Here is a 17,977-nt window from a genome sequence, read left to right as displayed (position 1 = left end):
TTTTCAGGCAAAAGTCCGTCGATTGTAGGCGCTTCCGAAGCTAGAGTAGCTGTCGCTCCGTCACAATTGCACAGTAACTGGTTCGACGAGGTGGCTTATGCTATAGCCACCGTTGTAACTTCACAAATAACGTGCTTCTCGAAAATCGTGGTTCTCCGTGGCTTCACCACAGAAACCTCCAACCACAATGAGTACAGTATGTATTTGCTCATAGTGAGAAAACACACTTTAACTCACTTGTTGATACATGAAAAGCTAGAGAGTACAACAAATGAATCAGCAAGCAACATATCAAAAATGCGGGAAGTCAGATACAGTACAACAGAAGGTATTTCACATTTCAAAGGTTGTTTTAACGTTCGATTAGATGTGGTGCCACAAATGAGATTCTAGATCGGCAATGGGGATCAGGTCAGTATGCGAAAGACAAGATTACTGGTTCGAATCTCAGTCTAGCATACAGTTTTGATCGACCACGAACTTTCCCAGTTGTCGATCACAACAATAATCGCAAAGAGTAAGACTTCGTGGGCAGAAATGAAAAGTACACCGAGTATTGTTAGGCATTGCAATTTATTGTTGACAGAGTCTCTCGTTTTACGTTAAAGGAAATATTTTATGTGATGTTATTGATATTACGTCCAGGAGGCACTCTTGAGTCCATCGAAAGAGGTTGTAAGCGTTTCCGCCGGGGACTATGAGGCATCGCAGCTGTACCTATTGATGACGCCGTGGGTCATCATCACACGCAGCTCGCCGGCCTCCGTCACGTACAGCGCATACGTCATAGAGCTGTAGTAGCCGTATAGGTCCCGAGGTTCAATCATCTGCAAGCAGACAACCAGTATGGCACGCAACTGCATTTACAACTATGTTCCACAAGCTACCGTACAGTGTACATACTCAACCAGTCTCCTTTTGCCACCAGGGTACCCCATTCACACAGTAACACTGTCCGCACACTTCAATATGGGCCAGAATTTAATATCATCATTGATGTGTATTGGACAAAGTTGTGCTACTCGACGTCATTTGGAGATTGGGCTCTTGGGAATTTGTGACCAGGGGGGCTCTTCACAACGCATAACGTCTACTACCATTGTTCGTGGAGCATTTGTGTGACATTCTCACTTTGACGAACTGTGAAATCCTGGTTTGAATCTTTACTATGTCTTTCATTAAGCCAAACACGGTGAGCGTCCCATCCTTAAGAGAGCGTCACAACAAAACCATTCCTGTTGACGTGCAAGATATACGCGCTTACGTTAAGAAGCATGTAATAACATCAATTCCAAAGACGGCCCGTGCTGGTAAGTGTGAATGTTACGGGAAGATCATAATAAGTAATGATTGCAAAATACTTACACGAATTATTTACAGAAGATTGGAAAAGGTAATAGAACACTGTTTCGAGGAATGCCAATTTGTTTCAGGTAGAGATGTAAGAACACCCTATGTAAAAACTGACCCTACAACCAATGAGAGCAGATAGGATAAAGAATTGTAGGATCTATCGATTTTGAGACAGATTTTGAAAATATTTCTTGGAACACACAATTTTAAGTTTTGATCATTTATTTTCTTTTTTTGAGTGAATGATCAGTCTATTGACAGGTTTGATGCGGCCCGCTATGAATCCATTTCCTGTGTCAGACTCTTCATCCCAGAATGACACTTCCACCCAATATCCTCATTTATTTGCTGGATGGATTCCAATCTCTGTTTTCCTCTACAGTTTTTACAGCTGCCTCTGACATCGCGAAAGTTATTCCATGATGTCATAACGAATGTCCTACCTTCTTGTCACTTTTTCTTGCCAGTATTTTCCATGTATTCTTTTCCTCGTCGATTCTCCAGAGAACCTCCTCAGTCTTTACCCGGTAGTTTTCAATAATCTTCTGTTGCACTACATCTCAGATGTTTCGTCTCTCTTCTTTTCCGATTTTCGCATAGTCCGTGTTTCATTACCATCCAACGCTGTGCTCTAAATATACATTCTCAGGAATTTCTACCTTCAATTAAGGCCTGTGGTTGACACCAGTACACTTCTCTTGGCCAGGAAAGCCCATTTTGCCAGTGGTAGTTTACTTTTTATGTTCTTCTAGTGAAATCCGTCCTGGGTTATTTTGCTTCTTAGGTACCAGAATTACTTAATTTCATCTTCTTCCTGATGTTATGTCTCGCTGTTCTCATTTCTGCCGGTACTCATTACTTTTGTCTTTCTTCGATTTATCAGTATACATTCTGTATTCGTTAGCCTGTTCGTTCCATTCAGCAGATCCTGTCAATTCTTCTTCACTTTCACTGAGAATTGCAGTCTTATCATTGATATCCTTTAACCCTGAATTTTAAATCCCCTCTTGAACCTTTCTTGTATTTGCGTCACTGCGTCTTCGATGTATCGAATGAACGGTAGGAGAGCAAGACCATATCGATGTCCTACACCATTTTGACTCGAGCATTTCGTTCTTTGTCTTCTGAACTTACTGTTTTATCTGAGATCATGTTAATTTATTTGTTACCTGTCTTTCCCTATAGCTTTCACATGTTTTCCTCAGAATTTCAAACATCTATTGCTTTTTCCAGGTCCTGTCACTTCACATGATGATTTTAGAAATTCCAATGTAATATTATCTATTCCTTCTGCCTTATTCGTTTTTTAGTCTTCCAAAGCTCTTTTAAGTTCTGATTCTAATACTAGTCTCCCTTTTTTATTCCATACTGGCTCCATCGAGCATGTCTTCCCCCTCATACTGGCCCTTCAATAAACTCCTTCCGCCTCTCCCCTCTCTCCTCTGCCTTTAACAGTGGATTTCTATTGCCATCTTAATGTTTTAACCCTTGCTTTTAATTTCACCGAAGGTTTTTTTGAGTCTTCTATATACTCAGCCAGTCCTTCCGACAATCATTTCTTTTCCGAGCTCTTCACATTCTTCACGCAATCTCTTCGTCTTAGCTTCCCAGAACTTATTATTTATTTCATTGTTAAGTGACTTGTGTATTTCTATTGCTGAATCTCCGTGAATATTTTTGTTCTTCCTTCTTTCGTCGATAAACTGAAGTATTCCTTCTGTTATCATTCATACAGGTACTAACCAAGGAACAACTGGAATCGGTGGAGTTGGAATAATTCTAAAAGGAAAACTCGGGAATCTAGTCACAGGATATGTGCAATTTAACTCTAGGATAATACTAGTCAAAATTGGAACCAAACCAAAGAACACGGTAATAGTACAAGTCTATATGCCGACATCGGCAGAAGAAGACGATGTAATAGAAACAGTGTATGAAGACATCAACAAAGTTATAAATTATGTTAAAGGTGAAGAGAACTTAATTATAATGGGAGATTGGAATGCTAGTGTTGGAGAAGAGAAAGTTGACGGAATTGTAGGGAAATATGGTCTAGGAGATAGGAACGAAAGAGGAAGCCGGCTAATTGAATTTTGTGCCAAAAACAAGTTGGTCATAGCGAACTCCCTTTTCAACCACCATAAAAGAAGAAGGTACACGTGGAAAGCCCCAGGAGATACTAGAAGACACCAAATCGACTATATATTAGTAAAATCGCGTTTTAAAAACCAAATCAAGGATTGCAGAAGCTACCCGTCTGCGGATATTAATAGTGATCACAACCTTGTAATGATGAAATGCTTACTCAAACTCAAGCGATTAGAGAGAAAAACGAACAAAGTATGGAACAGAGATAACCTAAAGTCTGAAGAACTAGTGATCCCTTATGCATGGAAAACTGATGAGATGGCATCAAACATTATTCCCGGGAGTACTAACGAGGAGTGGAAACAAATCAAAGAAGGCATACATAAAGCAGCAGAAGAATTTATTGGGAAAGCCAAACCTGTAAACAGGAAAGAGTGGATAACACCTGAAATAATTTGTCTAATGGAAGAAAGAAGACTATACAAAAATGCCTCTGACGAGCAAAGCGAAAACAAATACAGAAAGCTTAGAAACCAAATAAACAGAGAATCTAGGAAAGCAAAAGAAAATTACCTCAACAGCATTTGTAAAGAGGTGGAGGAAAACATGGTTAAAGGAAAAACTGACTTGGCCTACAGAACAATAAAACAAAACTTTGCTAAACGGAAAGTAAAATCTTCAGGAACTATAAAGAACAAAGAGGGCAAGGTACTATTTGGATATGACACGCTGAAGAGATGGCAAGAATACATTGAAGAGCTATATCAAGGAGACCCTCTAACAGATAATATGATAGAATTAAGCGAAGAAGTAGAGAAAGAAGAACTAGGGGACACAATTCTGAAAGATGAATTTGAAAAAGCACTAAAAGAACTACCAGATAAGAAAGCGGCAGGTGTTGATGATATACCTTCTGAACTAATTAAGAAATCAGGAGACAAAATGAAAGCTACATTACTGCAACTCATACAGAAAATATACAAAACAGGTGAAATTCCTGAAGACTATCAGAAATGCATCATATTCCCCATACCTAAGAAAGCATCTACTATGGACTGTGAAAACCATCGAACACTCAGTCTTCTTTCACACGCATCAAAAATTCTAATAAGAATAATTTTGAAAAGAGTTGAAAACCAATTGAATAGCACTCTAAGTGAAGACCAATTCGGTTTTAGAAGCGGTGTAGGGACGAGGGAAGCAATCTTATCTTTAAGACTAATAATTGAGAAACAAATTTCCAAAAACAAACAAGTATTTATAGCCTTCGTAGACCTCGAAAAGGCATTTGACAATGTTGTATGGCCAGAAATGTTTAGAATTCTGAAGAAGGCTGGTCTGAAATATAATGATAGAAGGATAATCTTTAAAATATACCAAAATGAAACAGCCTTAGTTAAGAAGGAAAACAAAGAAGAAACAGCAAGAATAAGGAAAGGAGTGAGACAGGGATGCCCACTATCTCCAGTAATTTTCAACGCATATATCCAAGAAGCAATAGATAAAATAAGAGAGAATATTGAAGTAGGAATAAAACTTAACGGAATGAAAATAGATATGTTGCGATATGCAGATGATATCGCCATAATTACAGAAAGGAAAGAAGATTTAGAAGCCGCACTCAATGAAATGGAAAACACCTTAAAAGAACAGTATGGAATGAAAATAAATAAGAAAAAGACTAAAGTGATGGTGAGTGGCGCCCTGAACTACAATGAACCCATACGAATAACAATAAAGGGAGAGAAACTAGGGCAGGTTACAGAATTTAACTACTTAGGTAGCAAAATAACAGCAGATGGAAGGAGCAAAAGTGACATTAAAAACAGAATACAACTTGCCAAAATAGCATTCAATGGAAAAAGAAACTTACTGACGAGTAGAAATGTTAGTTTAGACGTAAGAAAGAGAGTCATGAAAACCTATGTGTGGAGTACAGCCCTTTACGGATGTGAAACTTGGACTAGTGGAAAAGAAGAAAAGAGAAGATTAGAGGCATTCGAAATGTGGTGCTACCGGAGAATGGAAAAAATCAGCTGGCGAGACAAGGCTACAAACGAAGATGTCCTCAGAAGAGTGAAAGAAAACAGATCTCTTTGGCGAAATATACAGAAAAGAAGAATAACCTTCATAGGTCACATTTTACGGCATAACAATTTCATTAAGAGAATATTAGAAGGAATCATTGAAGGAAGAACTCGCCGAGGACGACCTAGATTAAGCTACATTCAACAAGTAATAAATGACATCGGGTGCCAGACCTATGCAGATATGAAGAAGAAAGTTGACAAAAGAACGGAATGGCGTGCTGCTGCCAACCAACCTGTGGGTTGATAACCGAAGAAGAAGCCATGATTTCTTTGAAGTTACCTTTTTTGTGGCTGTGTTTTTCTTTCCAAATTCTGTGATTGCCCTTTTTGGAAATGTCCATTCTCCTTCAACTGAAATGCTTACTGAGCTAGAGCCTTAGAGGATTTCAAGTCCATCTCTTCGTTCTTCAGTACATCCATATCCGATTTCTTTGCGCGTTCATTCTTCCTGACTAGTCTCTTAAACTTCAGACTACTCTTCATTAGTACCAATTTATGATTTGGGTCTATCTCTGCTCTTGGGCACACGTTACAATCCAGCATCTTATTTCTGGGTCTGTGCGTGACCATGATGTAGTCTACCTGAAATCTTCCAATATCTCACTCCCTTCTCCCACTATACCACCTCCTCTTGTAATTCTTGGACGGAGTATTCGCTGTTACTAGCTAAAATTTGTTATTAACCCAGTGAGTCTTCTTTTCTCGTACTCCTACTTCGAAGCCCATATTTTCTCCTAACCCTTTCTCTTACTCCTTCCCCTACAATCTCATTCCAATTCCCCGATTAAATTTTTATCTCCCTTTACCTGCTGAATTACACTTTCATTATCCTCATACACCTTTTCTCTCTCTTCATCTTTGGCTTGCGACGTCGCCATATGTACCTGAACTGTTGTTGTTGGTGTTTATTTGCTGTCGATTCTAATGAACAGAAGCGTATTACTGAACTGTTAAGAATAATTCACGCCCAGCCCTACCTTCCTATTTATGACGAATTCTACACTCTTTACACCATTTTCTGTTGCTGTTGATATTACCTTCTACTCATCTGACCAGAAATCTTATCTTCTGTCAATTTCACTTCACTGACCTTCACTATATCTAGACTGAGCTTTAGCATTTCACTTTACACATATTCTAACTTCCCTACCACTTTACAACTTCTGATGTTGCACGTCCCAACTCTTAGAACGTTGCCTTTTCATTGGTTATTCAATATTTTTCTCGCAGTCACCATTCACTTGCTAGTCTCCTCCCGGATATCTGAACGGGTGACTTGTCAGGAATCTTCTGCCAATGGAGAGATCGTCATGAGACTTTTTCAGATGCACATCACATGTCCTGTGGATACATGTTATGTATCATTAATGCAGTGGTTCCCATTGCCTTCTGCATCCTCATGCTATTGATCATTGCCGTTTAGGAGCAGTTTTCTACCCCAAGGGCAAAACAGTGCCCTGAACATCTGTCCACTCCTCAGCCGCTAGCTGAGTGAGTGTGACTTCCTATTTCTGAAGTTTTTGGCCACCATTGCTGATGGCTCTGAGCACTATGGGACTCAACATCTATGGTCATCAGTCCCCTAGAACTTAGAACTACTTAAACCTAACTAACCTCAGGATAGCACACAACACCCAGTCATCACGAGGCAGAGAAAATCCCTGACCCCGCCGGGAATCGAACCCGGGAACCCGGGCGCGGGAAGCGACAACGCTACCGCACGACCACGAGCTGCGGACACCATTGCCGATGATTTTTATTGAAAATTTGAGCGGTGGCGCGCATACAACCCAGGAGAAGGGAAAATTTTGATTACTAATCAATGACGCTACCCAAAGAGCAGCAGAGATAAGATACAATGAGTGTAGGTTGTTTATAACCAATACAGAAACGGAAATGCAGTTATACAAATCGAAGACATGAAAGGAAAGCCGTACTGAAAAGGAAGTAGGGGGACCGGGTATGGTAGTCATACATGTTGCTTCTCCCATAGTTAATAACTCGGCCACCAGATATCACACTATACTGGAATTACATTCCTGAGAGCGGCTGCACTATATACATCTGTTGCGTGAAGTGTGAGTGAGTGGGGAGCTGTTCATACTTTTCTGTTACTAGTGCTGGTGAGTAAAATTTCAGTGCATTTTCATCGTTCTATTTAACTACAAACCTTTTTGTTGTACTGATGATCGCCTTCTACAGTCACGTGGAGCATAATTCAATATATATTCAATATATTACGTGCGGTAATCCTAAATCGTAATGACAAACACAAAGCTGAATAGCGGGTACAGTTTTGAAAATGACATTTCGGTTTGCTTGTGACACAACAAACGGGTTTGCCAGTCACGTGGGACAACCATCTCTACGAAAGTGTTTGCTTTTCTGGTTACATCCTCTCATTTTGCGTCTTCACTATCAAGATGCCTAGAAATTTTGAAAGTAAAGTAGATAAAGGTCTAACATCCGCAGACACTATGCTGGAAGCGGCTCGAATGGTGAAATTGGAAAATAAATCCATACGCGCTGTTTTCAAAGATTACAATACAAGTTATCGGACATTGGCTCGTTACTCTCAAAAGTTTTCTGATGGGCATTTAAGAAGTGATGTAACCTGCCATTCACTGCGTGGAGGCTACTATCCTAACAGACGCTAGCTTACAGTTACTCTTGAAAATGAATTGGCAGAGTATATAAAAGCTGCGTCTGATACGTACTTCGGTCTCAGTCCAAAATAAATTTGAAAATTGTTTTATAAATTAGCTTTTCTAATGAGCTAGAAGTATCTGTAAAATTGACTGAAACTCGACGAGATGGGACTGACTGGTTTTCTGGGTTCATGAAAAGACACAGATTTGGCAGTTACTACTCCTGAAGCTAACAGCCTAGCCCAATCCTCTAGCTCCTATAATATGAACGTTGGCGCTTTTTCGATAACCTAGCTACGGTAATGAAGCGATACAACTTTGAGCCGAAAGATATTTGAAACATGAGCGACAATGGCATTGAAACAATACAAAAGCCAAATCCAAGTGCGTCATGAAAAGATTTAAATCAACTGGGGTCGATCACATCTAGAGAAGAAGTAGCCTAATTAAATTAACTGCTGCTGTTTCTGCTACTAGGAACTGCATTCCACCAATATTCATTTTTGCCTGAGTGTACTCCAAAGAACATTTTATTCGTAATGGGCCAATGGGCTGCCGTGAAGCCAGTAACCCTTCTGGATGGATGATGGAAGAACATGTCTGCGAATTTTTGAAACACTTTGCAGCTAACTCAGAGTACTCTAAACACAGTCGGCGTCCACTTCTACTTGATAATCATGGTTCTCAGCTGTTGATTAACGGGCAGAACTATGCTTAAGAGAACGGTACTGTTTTATTGTCACTTCGCCCCTCACTGTTCACATCAATTGCAACCCTCAGATCTAAACGTTGAAGAAGTACGTGAGTCCTGCAAGTAATTCGTGGATGTTAAATCACCCATGTTCTATGATGACAATGTGTGACATTCCAGGAGTAGTGACTTCGGGATATCCTCTTGCGTTCACGCCATCAAATGTCCAAGCAGGATTCAAGACTTGTGCCATTTCTCCCTTCAGTAGAGACGGTTCTAACGACCATGGATTTGCTACAGGTTTAGTAGCAGACCGACCAGTTCCTGACTGGCCTACTGCTCTAAGTGCTGACACAATAGAAGAAGGAGACAACCAAATTCAAGCATTGGAGATCTCCACGAACCATATTAATGACACTAGATAAGTGAGTCCAAATGTTCTTGCAGGGGCTAGGATAATGTTCAGTCTAGGCCTACTATTGTGTCCCAGAAACACATCAGACCTTTCCTTAAATCTGGAGGAAAAAACAATGAAGAGGGAAAAGAAGCGAATGAAATACTCGGCTGTCCTCACGGACCCTCCTACGTCCGCGGCTAACCGACCGCTTTCCACGAAGTAGGGCCGTGGCTGTTCCTCGGGTGAGTAACGTAGCTTGACTTGGTACCACGGTACTTTAGCTTTCTATGTTTGACCGTGACTTATTCTGGCATGTATTAGTTTATTTTAAGCTTCTGAAGAAGGCTAGAGTTACCTGAATCCTCGGTAAAGACCAGTAACATTTCGCAACTGAGGCGGATTTTTAACATATTAATTTATTTTAGGGCCGCTATCAATGGACAGTTTCCACTGTAGGCTGCTGTTGTAGGCCTACGATATTGGATTTTAAGTCCTTTTCTTTGTGTATGTTGAATTGCTGAACTTTTTACGTAGAATGAGTAGAATCATCAGAATAATTTTGTTTGTCTTTACGTTACTAATCTTAAACTGGATAGTTATCCTATAAGATAGTTATCCTATAGCATAGCTATCATAGGGGATAGTTATTCCTTTTTCCTGAAGTAGTTTAACTTGTCGCGAAATTGAAGTAGATACTTCTTGTAAGTGACGGCAGAGGTCATTGTTGGCAACAGGAACAAAATAGTAATAGGATCCTTTCACCACTTCCCAATTCAGATTATACAGTTACTAAAACGTTCAAAGAAAACTTGAGTTTGATTTCGAACAGGTACCCGACTCAAACGATAATAGTTGGTGGTGATTTTAATTTACCCTTGATATGTTGGCGAAAATACATGTTTAATTCCGGAGGTACACATAAAATATCATCCGAAATTGTGCTAAACGCATTCTCTGAAAATTATCCCGAGCAGTTAGTTCATGAGCCCACGCGAATAGTAAACGGTTGTGAAAACACACTTGATCTCATAGCAACAAATAATCCTGAGAAAATAACGAACATCAAAAACGATTCAGGGATTAGTGAACACAGGGTTGTCGCAGCGAGATTGAATATTGTAATCCCCAAATCCTCAAAAATTAGTGAAAAATATACCTATTAAAAAAAGTAGATAAAAATTCACTTGACGCTTTCCTGAGAGACAATCTCCACTCATTCCAAATTAATAATATAAGTGTAGACGAGATGTGGCTGAAATTCAAAGAAATAGTATCGGCAGCAATTGAGAGATTTATACCAAATAAATTAACAAACGACGGAGCATATCCTCCTTGGTACATAAAATGCGTTAGAACACTGTTGCAGAAACAACGAAACAAACATGGCAAATTTAAACTGACTAAAAATCCCCAAGATTGGTGAACTTTTACAGAAGCTCGAAATTTTAGCGCGAACTTCAATGCGAGATGCTTATAATAGTTCCCACAGCGAAACTTTTCCTCGAAACCTGGCAGAAAATCCAAAAAGATTCCGGTCGTATGTGAAGTATGTTAGCAGCAAGAAACAATCAATGCCTTGTCTGCGCGATAGTAATGGAGATACTGTTGAAGACAGTGGTGCCGAAGCAGAGTTACTAAACACAGCGTTCCTAAATGCCTTCACAAAAGAAGACGAAGTAAATGTTCCAGAATTCGAATCGAGAACAGCTGCCAATATGAGTAACGTAGAAATAAATATCCATGGATTAGTGAAGTAACTTGAATCACTTAATAAAAGCAAGTCTTCTGGTCCAGACTGTATACCAATTACGTTCCTTTCGGAGTATGCTGATGCATTAGCTCCATACTTAACAATTATATACAACCGTTCGCTCGACGAAAGATCCTTACCCAAAGACTGGAAAGTTGCACAGGTCATACCAATATTCAAGAAAGGTGGTAGGAGTAATTCACTAAATTACAGGCCCATATCGTTAACGTTCCCCTTCCCCCCTCCCCCCCCCCCAGCCCCCACTCATGAACCATGGACCTTGCCGTTGGTGAGGAGGCTTGCGTGCCTCAGCGATACACATAACCGTACCGTAGGTGCAACCACAACGGAGGGTTATTTTTGAGAGGCCAGAAAAACGTGTGGTTCCTGAATAGGGGCAGCAGCCTTTTCAGTAGTTGCAGAGGTAACAGTGTGGATGATTGACTGATCTGGCCTTGAACACTAACCAAAACGGCCTTGCTGTGCTCGTACTGCGATCGGCTGAAAGTAAAGGGAAACTACAGGCGTTTTTTTTTTTTTCCCCAAGGGCATGCAGCTTTACTGTATGGTTAAATGATGATGGCGTCCTCATGATATTCCGGAGGTAAAATAGTCCCCCATTCGGATCTCCGTATGATTTGTATCACGTTCGGCCAAATTGTCGTTTGTAAGCTACGGAGGTAGTGATAGCTCCATAACAATTGGTTAGCGTGAAAAGTGGCACATAACTCTCAAATTCCATTCACTGTTATCTTTTGATTTTAAGTACAAATTACTGATTTCTTATTACATAGCTAAGCACTTACAAATTTGCGTCGGCGTAATTCATCAACAATGCAGAATGTTGTTTGCACGTACTTCTCCGCTTCAGATTTGGTGCTGCCGCTCTGATTGGCGCAGGCGTCGACCTACAAAAGAAAGCAAACACATAATAAAATATGAAGAAAGCTGTATCAGAAATGTTCATAATTTCACAAAAACAGTAACTGTTCGCAGACTACTGCCTACGCGTTCATCCAAGTGTCTGTTCGCCACACTTACCAGCTGCAACATGTCCCACTTTCTAATGCACACTTCAAAATCGCAGAATACAGGCGACTGTCCATCCTCATTCATTTCAGCATCCCAGATCTGAAAATGGAAGGAAAAATGGAATGCAGAATTCGCTTTACATACTCAGAAATTATTGACGTAAAATAAAATTAAAATACGTTGGTCTCTGAAGTTACTGCTGGCAGGAAAACGCTTATACCTGAGTTGGCCATAGTGTACCAAACCACAGGGATGAAGATGAGAGGGATGCGTAAGGCCGAAGGTCGGCCTGTCCCAGCTTCGTTCGATAATTATCGGAAGTACACGGTACATCGCCACATTTCATTTAGTACTGTGATGCGACAGTTTTCTCTCTGCACGATTTTCCTCACTTCGGCAGAATCGTGGTGTCAGTGCTGTTTACTGTTCGTTATTTGTTCGTAGTATAAGGAAAGCCCACAGGTCCCTGCCTTTTGCACAAAATGTAGTCTTGCGGTCCATCGTCACAAGCTTTTACAAATCAATAGGAATTAATGGCCAGGATAAGAATTCTTAATATCAATTATGGGATATATAGTCGCATAATCGAGGGCACCGTAGATTTGTTATGAAACGACGTTACAAAACCACTCGGAAAGAACTTAAGATTTATCTGAATATGAGACAGCGGAAAATGAAAACGATCAACAGACGCAGGATTCATTGTTCTGCACATCAAGGAACACTTTGTGGTAAACATGGGGGCATCGAGCAAGTGATGAAATTGGTGGTACCTATAGTACAGCTGCTTAAGTCACACGCGTTATTCAGCTGTCAGTTGCAGCAATTTTTGATGGTACTGAACGAAGAGTTTTCGATCTAAGCCCGTCGTTACTGAATTCATGAAGAAAAACGTAGCGTTTCAGATACCGCGCATGAAGTGGTTCAAAATGGCTCTGAGCACTATGGGACTTAACTTCTGAGGTCATCAGTCCCCTAGAACTTAGAATTACTTAAACCTAACTAACCTAAAGACATCACACACATCCATGCCCGAGGCAGGATTCGAACCTGCGAGCGTACGTTCGCGCGGGCGCATAAAGTGGGCTTGACTTCGAACGACCACTGAAAGACATTAGAAGCTGAGAACCAAGTTATTTCTGATTTCATGGGGATGTACTTGAAATGAAAATAACAATGAGAAAGAACGTATTCTCACATAGAGAAGTGTACATTTCCCTAGGCACACTGGTGTTAACGAAAACGAGAGGTCTGAAGGATTCGTTGTGACCCGAAAAGAATTACAACAATAGTTTTCCAAACTTTTTGAAGAGACTGACAATGCTACACCTCGTTTGAAACTGTTTTCGAGATCGTTTATTGTCTTGACTTCAAAACGCCTTAGCAGATGGAACTGGTTGATAAGCAATGTAATCTACGTTCATTAGATCAGTTCTTTTTTTTTTTTGAGTCACCAGTCTAGGACATGTTTGATGCGGCCTGCCACTAATTCCTGTCCTGTGCCAACCTTTTCATCTCCGAGTAGCTCTTGCAGCCTACGTCCTCAACTATTTGCTGGATGTATTCCAATCTCTGTCTTCCTCTGCAGTATCTATCATCTACAGCTCCCCCTAGTACCATGGAAGTTATACCCTGATGTGTTAATAAATGTCCTATCATCCTGTCCCTTCCTGTTTTCAGTATTTTCTGTACACTCCTTTCGTCTCCTATTCTGCAGCACCTCCTCATCCCTTAACTTACCTGTAAACCTAATTTTCAACATTCGTCTGTAGCATCACATCTCAAATGCTACTATTCTATTTTGTTCTGTACTTCCCTCAGTCAGTGTTTCACTAACATGCAATGTTGTGCTCCAAATAAACATTCTCAGAAATTTCTTCCTCAAACTAAGGCCTGTGTTTGATATTAGTAGACGTCTCTTCCTCAGGAATGCCCATTTTGCCAGTACTATTTTGCATTTGGTGCCCTCCTTGCCCCGTCCGTCATTGGTTATTTTGATGAGCAAGTGGCAGAATTCCTTAACTTCGTCTAACTCGTGACCATCAATCCTGATGTTAAGTTTCTCACTGTTCTCATTTCTCGTGCGTCTCGGTGCTTTTGTCTTTCTTCAATTTACACTCAGTCCATCTTCTTTACTTATTAGACTGTTCTTTTCGATCAGAAGATCATGTAATTCTTCTTCATTTTCATTCAGGATAGCAATGTCATCAACGAATCGCATCGTTGATATCCATTTACCTTGAATCTCAGGTCCATTCCTGAACCGTCCTTTTATTTTCATCATTGCTTCTTCGATGTACAGATTGAACAGTAGGGGCGAAAGACTACATCCTTGTCTTACATCCTTTTTAATTCGAGCATTTCGTTCTAGGTCGTCGACTATTATTATTGTCTCTTTGCTCTTGTGCATATTGTATTTTACCCGTCTTTCCCTTTAGTTTACCCCTACTTATCTCAGAATTTCGAACATTTTGCACCATTTTATATTCTCGAATGCTTTTTTCCACATCGAGAGATCCTACGAACGTGTCTTAATTTATCTTTGGTATTGCTTTCATTATCAACCGCAACGTCAGAATTGCCTCTCTGGCGCCAATACCTTTTCTTAAGTGAAACTGATCATCATCTAGCACATCTTCAATTTTCTTTTCCATTTTTCTATATATTATTCTTGTCATCAACTTGGATGCATGGCTGTTAAACTGATTGTGCGATAATTCTCGCACTTGCCAGCTCTTGCACTCTTCGGAAATGTGTAGATGATATTTTTCTGAAAGTCAGATGGTATGTCGCCAGACCCATGCATCCTACACACAAACATGAATAGTCTCTTTGTTGCCACTCCCGCTAATGATTTTGGAACTACTGATGGAATGTTATCTATTCCTTCTGCCTTATTTGATCTTAAGTCATCTAAAGCTCTTTTAGTTTTTGATTCTAATACTGGATCCCCTACCATTTCTAAATCGCCTCCTATTTCTTCTTCCATCACATCATACAAATCTTCGCCTTCATAGAGGCCTTCAGTGTATTCTTTCCACCTATCCGCCCTCTCCTCTGCAGTTAAGAGTGGTATTCTCGTTGCATGTTTAATGTTACCACCCTTGCTGTGAATGTCACTGAAGGTTGTTTTGACTTTCCTGTATGCTTATCCTGTCCTTTCGATAATCATTTCTTTTTCGATTTCTTCACATTTTCCATGCACTCTTATCCTCCCTACACTTCCTATTTATTTCATTCCTCAACGACTCATATTTCTGTAATCCGGAATTTCCCTGGACCTTTTCGTACCTCCTTCTTTCATCGATCAACTGAAGTATTTCTTCTTTTTCCCATGGTTTCTTCGCAGTTACTTTCTTTGTACCTAGATTTTTCTTTACAATTTTTGTGACCGCCCGTTTTAGAAATGTCCATCCCTCTTCAACTGAGCTGTCTGACGAGCTATTCCTTATAGCAGTATCTATAGCCGTAGTACTTTCGTATCCCACTTGCATATTGACTCGTCGTCACTAATCTCGTAAACTTCAGCCTAATCTTCACCACTACTACATTGTAATTTGAGTCTATATCTGTTCCTGGATGTGACTTACAATCCAGTATCTCATTTTGCAATCTCTGCCTGACCATGATGTATTCAAACTGAAATCTTCCCGTATCACCCAAGTATACCTCCTCCTCCTGCGGTTCTAGAACAGCGTATTCGCTATTACTAGCTGAAATTTATTACAGAACTCAATTAGTCTTTCCCCTCTCTCATTCCTTGTCCCAAGACCATGTTCTTCCGTGACCTTTTCTTCAACTCCTTCCCCTACAACCGCATTCCAGACCCCTATAACTAGCAGATTTTCATGTACCTCTGCATACTGTATTAGCCTTTCGATATCCTTATATACTACCTCTGTCTCTTCATCTTCAGCTTCCGATGTCGGCATCTAGACCTGAGCTGTCGTTGGCGGTGTTGGTTTGCTGTCGATTCTGATAAGAATAGTCCTCTCACTGAATTGTTCACTGTAACACACTCTTTGCCGTACCTTACTATTCTTAACGAATCCTACTCCCGTTATACCATTTTCTGCTGCTATTGATATTATCCGATACTCATTTGACCAGAAATATTTCTCTTGTTTCCATTTAACTTCACTGACCCCTACTGTATCTACAGGGAGGCTTTGAATTTCCCTTTTCAGTTTTTCTAGTTTCCCTACCATGTTCAAAAGCCTGACCTTCCACGCGTCGACTAGTACAACGTTATCCTTTTGTTGAATGTTCAAATGTGTTTGAAATCTTATGGGACAAAACTGCTAAGGTCATCAGTCCCTAAGCTTACACACTACTTAACCTAAATTATCCTAAGGGCAAACACACACGCCCATGCCCGAGGGAGGACTCGAAGCTCCGCCGGGACCAGCCGCACAGTTCACGACTGCAGCACCTATCACCGCTCGGCTAATCCCGCGCGGCCGTTTTGTTGTTTAATGAATCTTTTTCTCATGGTCACTTCTCTCTTGGCAGACCCTCCTGGAGATTGGAATATTCTGGTATCTTTTTCCAAACAAGAGATTATCATGACACTTTTTCAATTACAGGTCACATGTCCTGTGGACACACGCTACGTGTCGTTAATGCAGTGACTTCCTTTGCCGTCAGCTTCATCATGCCGTTTATCAGTGCTTCTTCTTCCGCCTTTAGGGGCAGTTTTCGACCCCTAGGACAAGAGAGTGGCCAGAAACTCTGTCCGATCCTCCGACCTCTTTGGCAAGGCATTTGGCAGAATGAAGGTGACTTGTTATGTTGGAAGTTTTCTGCCGTCAATGCTGATTATTAATCAAAATTTAAGCAGTGACGGGTTTCGAACCTGGGGGGATCGAGGACGTTTTCATTACTAATCAAAGACGCTACCCCTGTCTCACGGGTGCATGAAATTAACTCATTTACCTTAATACTCACCGAGAGGTCTACGTTTTCTTCTTCAGGGAGAGTTTCCTCGTCTACATAATGAGATAGCACGTGATACAATATTTCAATCAAAAGATGTCTTGGAAGGAACGTTTTTGGTTATGAAAGTAAGTGATTCTCGATTGCGCAGCAACCTAAGTGCGAAAATCTGTGAACATGTATGTCTACATCTGTCCGTATCCCTATAGTTTTTAGTTGATAAAAAATGACATTACGTCCTCAGCGCGCAAAAAATAATTTTTGAAACTAAAAGATTTCTGTAATCTGTTTTGTTGAGAAATATGGGATATGAAATCAGGTTGTATGCAGAGTTACAGCATTGTCATTTAAATGGGGCGCTTTGGCAGTTTGCCCCTCTTCCTCGTCAATATGCTCAGACAGCGTTGTGTGGCGGTTGTGGATGTGTGCAGCCAGGTGAGAGAGCTTACGCATGTGAGTAAAAGCACTGGTCGTGAGCTGAATTCTTGGCCATCCCCGGTTTAAATTGTACACCGTTCTAGATCAGCACCTACTAAGAATCTCGAATGCATATGAGTGATTCTGGAGTGATTAAAGATGACTGTTTTCTTATCATTTGTTTACAAATTTGGTCCTCTGCAGCATGAAAGGTACATTTGTGCCTATTTTCATTTCTGCAAGCATTTTTTACAAGATTTTGCAAGAATAAACCTCAAACTCCATCCGGACACGCCTTGCAAGGCTGAAGAGTACTGACCGACCGGCGTGACATTCTCAGTCGACAGACGTCATAGGATGCGGATACGAAGGAGCCTGTGATCAGCACACCACTCGTCCAGCCGTTGTCAGTTTTCGTAACCGGAGCGGCTACTTCTTAGTCACGTAGCTTCTGAACTGGCGTCACACGGGCTTAGTGCAACCCACTTACCAACAGCGCTCAGAAGATCCAGATAGTCACCTATCGAAGTGCTTGCCAAGCCCGACCCTGACACCACTTAACTACTGTGGTGTGAT

At 40.7% G+C, this 17,977-nt stretch overlaps 1 protein-coding gene across 1 annotated transcript in view; it reads right to left on the bottom strand.

The window, feature by feature from the left end:
- Nucleotides 1-627: 627 nt before the first annotated feature.
- LOC126236851 (uncharacterized) overlaps nucleotides 628-17,977 on the bottom strand; it is a 35,642-nt gene continuing 18,292 nt past the window's right edge. The window contains exons 4-6 of the mRNA XM_049946465.1: nucleotides 12,059-12,148; nucleotides 11,824-11,925; nucleotides 628-827 (exon numbers count right to left, since the gene is read on the bottom strand). Coding sequence (XP_049802422.1) covers nucleotides 696-827; nucleotides 11,824-11,925; nucleotides 12,059-12,148 — 324 coding nt within the window. The 3' untranslated portion in view covers nucleotides 628-695. The remainder of the gene's footprint in view (nucleotides 828-11,823; nucleotides 11,926-12,058; nucleotides 12,149-17,977) is intronic.

This window comes from Schistocerca nitens, chromosome 1 (assembly GCF_023898315.1).
Source record: "Schistocerca nitens isolate TAMUIC-IGC-003100 chromosome 1, iqSchNite1.1, whole genome shotgun sequence".
Taxonomy (NCBI): Eukaryota; Metazoa; Arthropoda; class Insecta; order Orthoptera; family Acrididae; genus Schistocerca; species Schistocerca nitens.
This window is presented reverse-complemented; position numbering and strand designations above follow the sequence as displayed.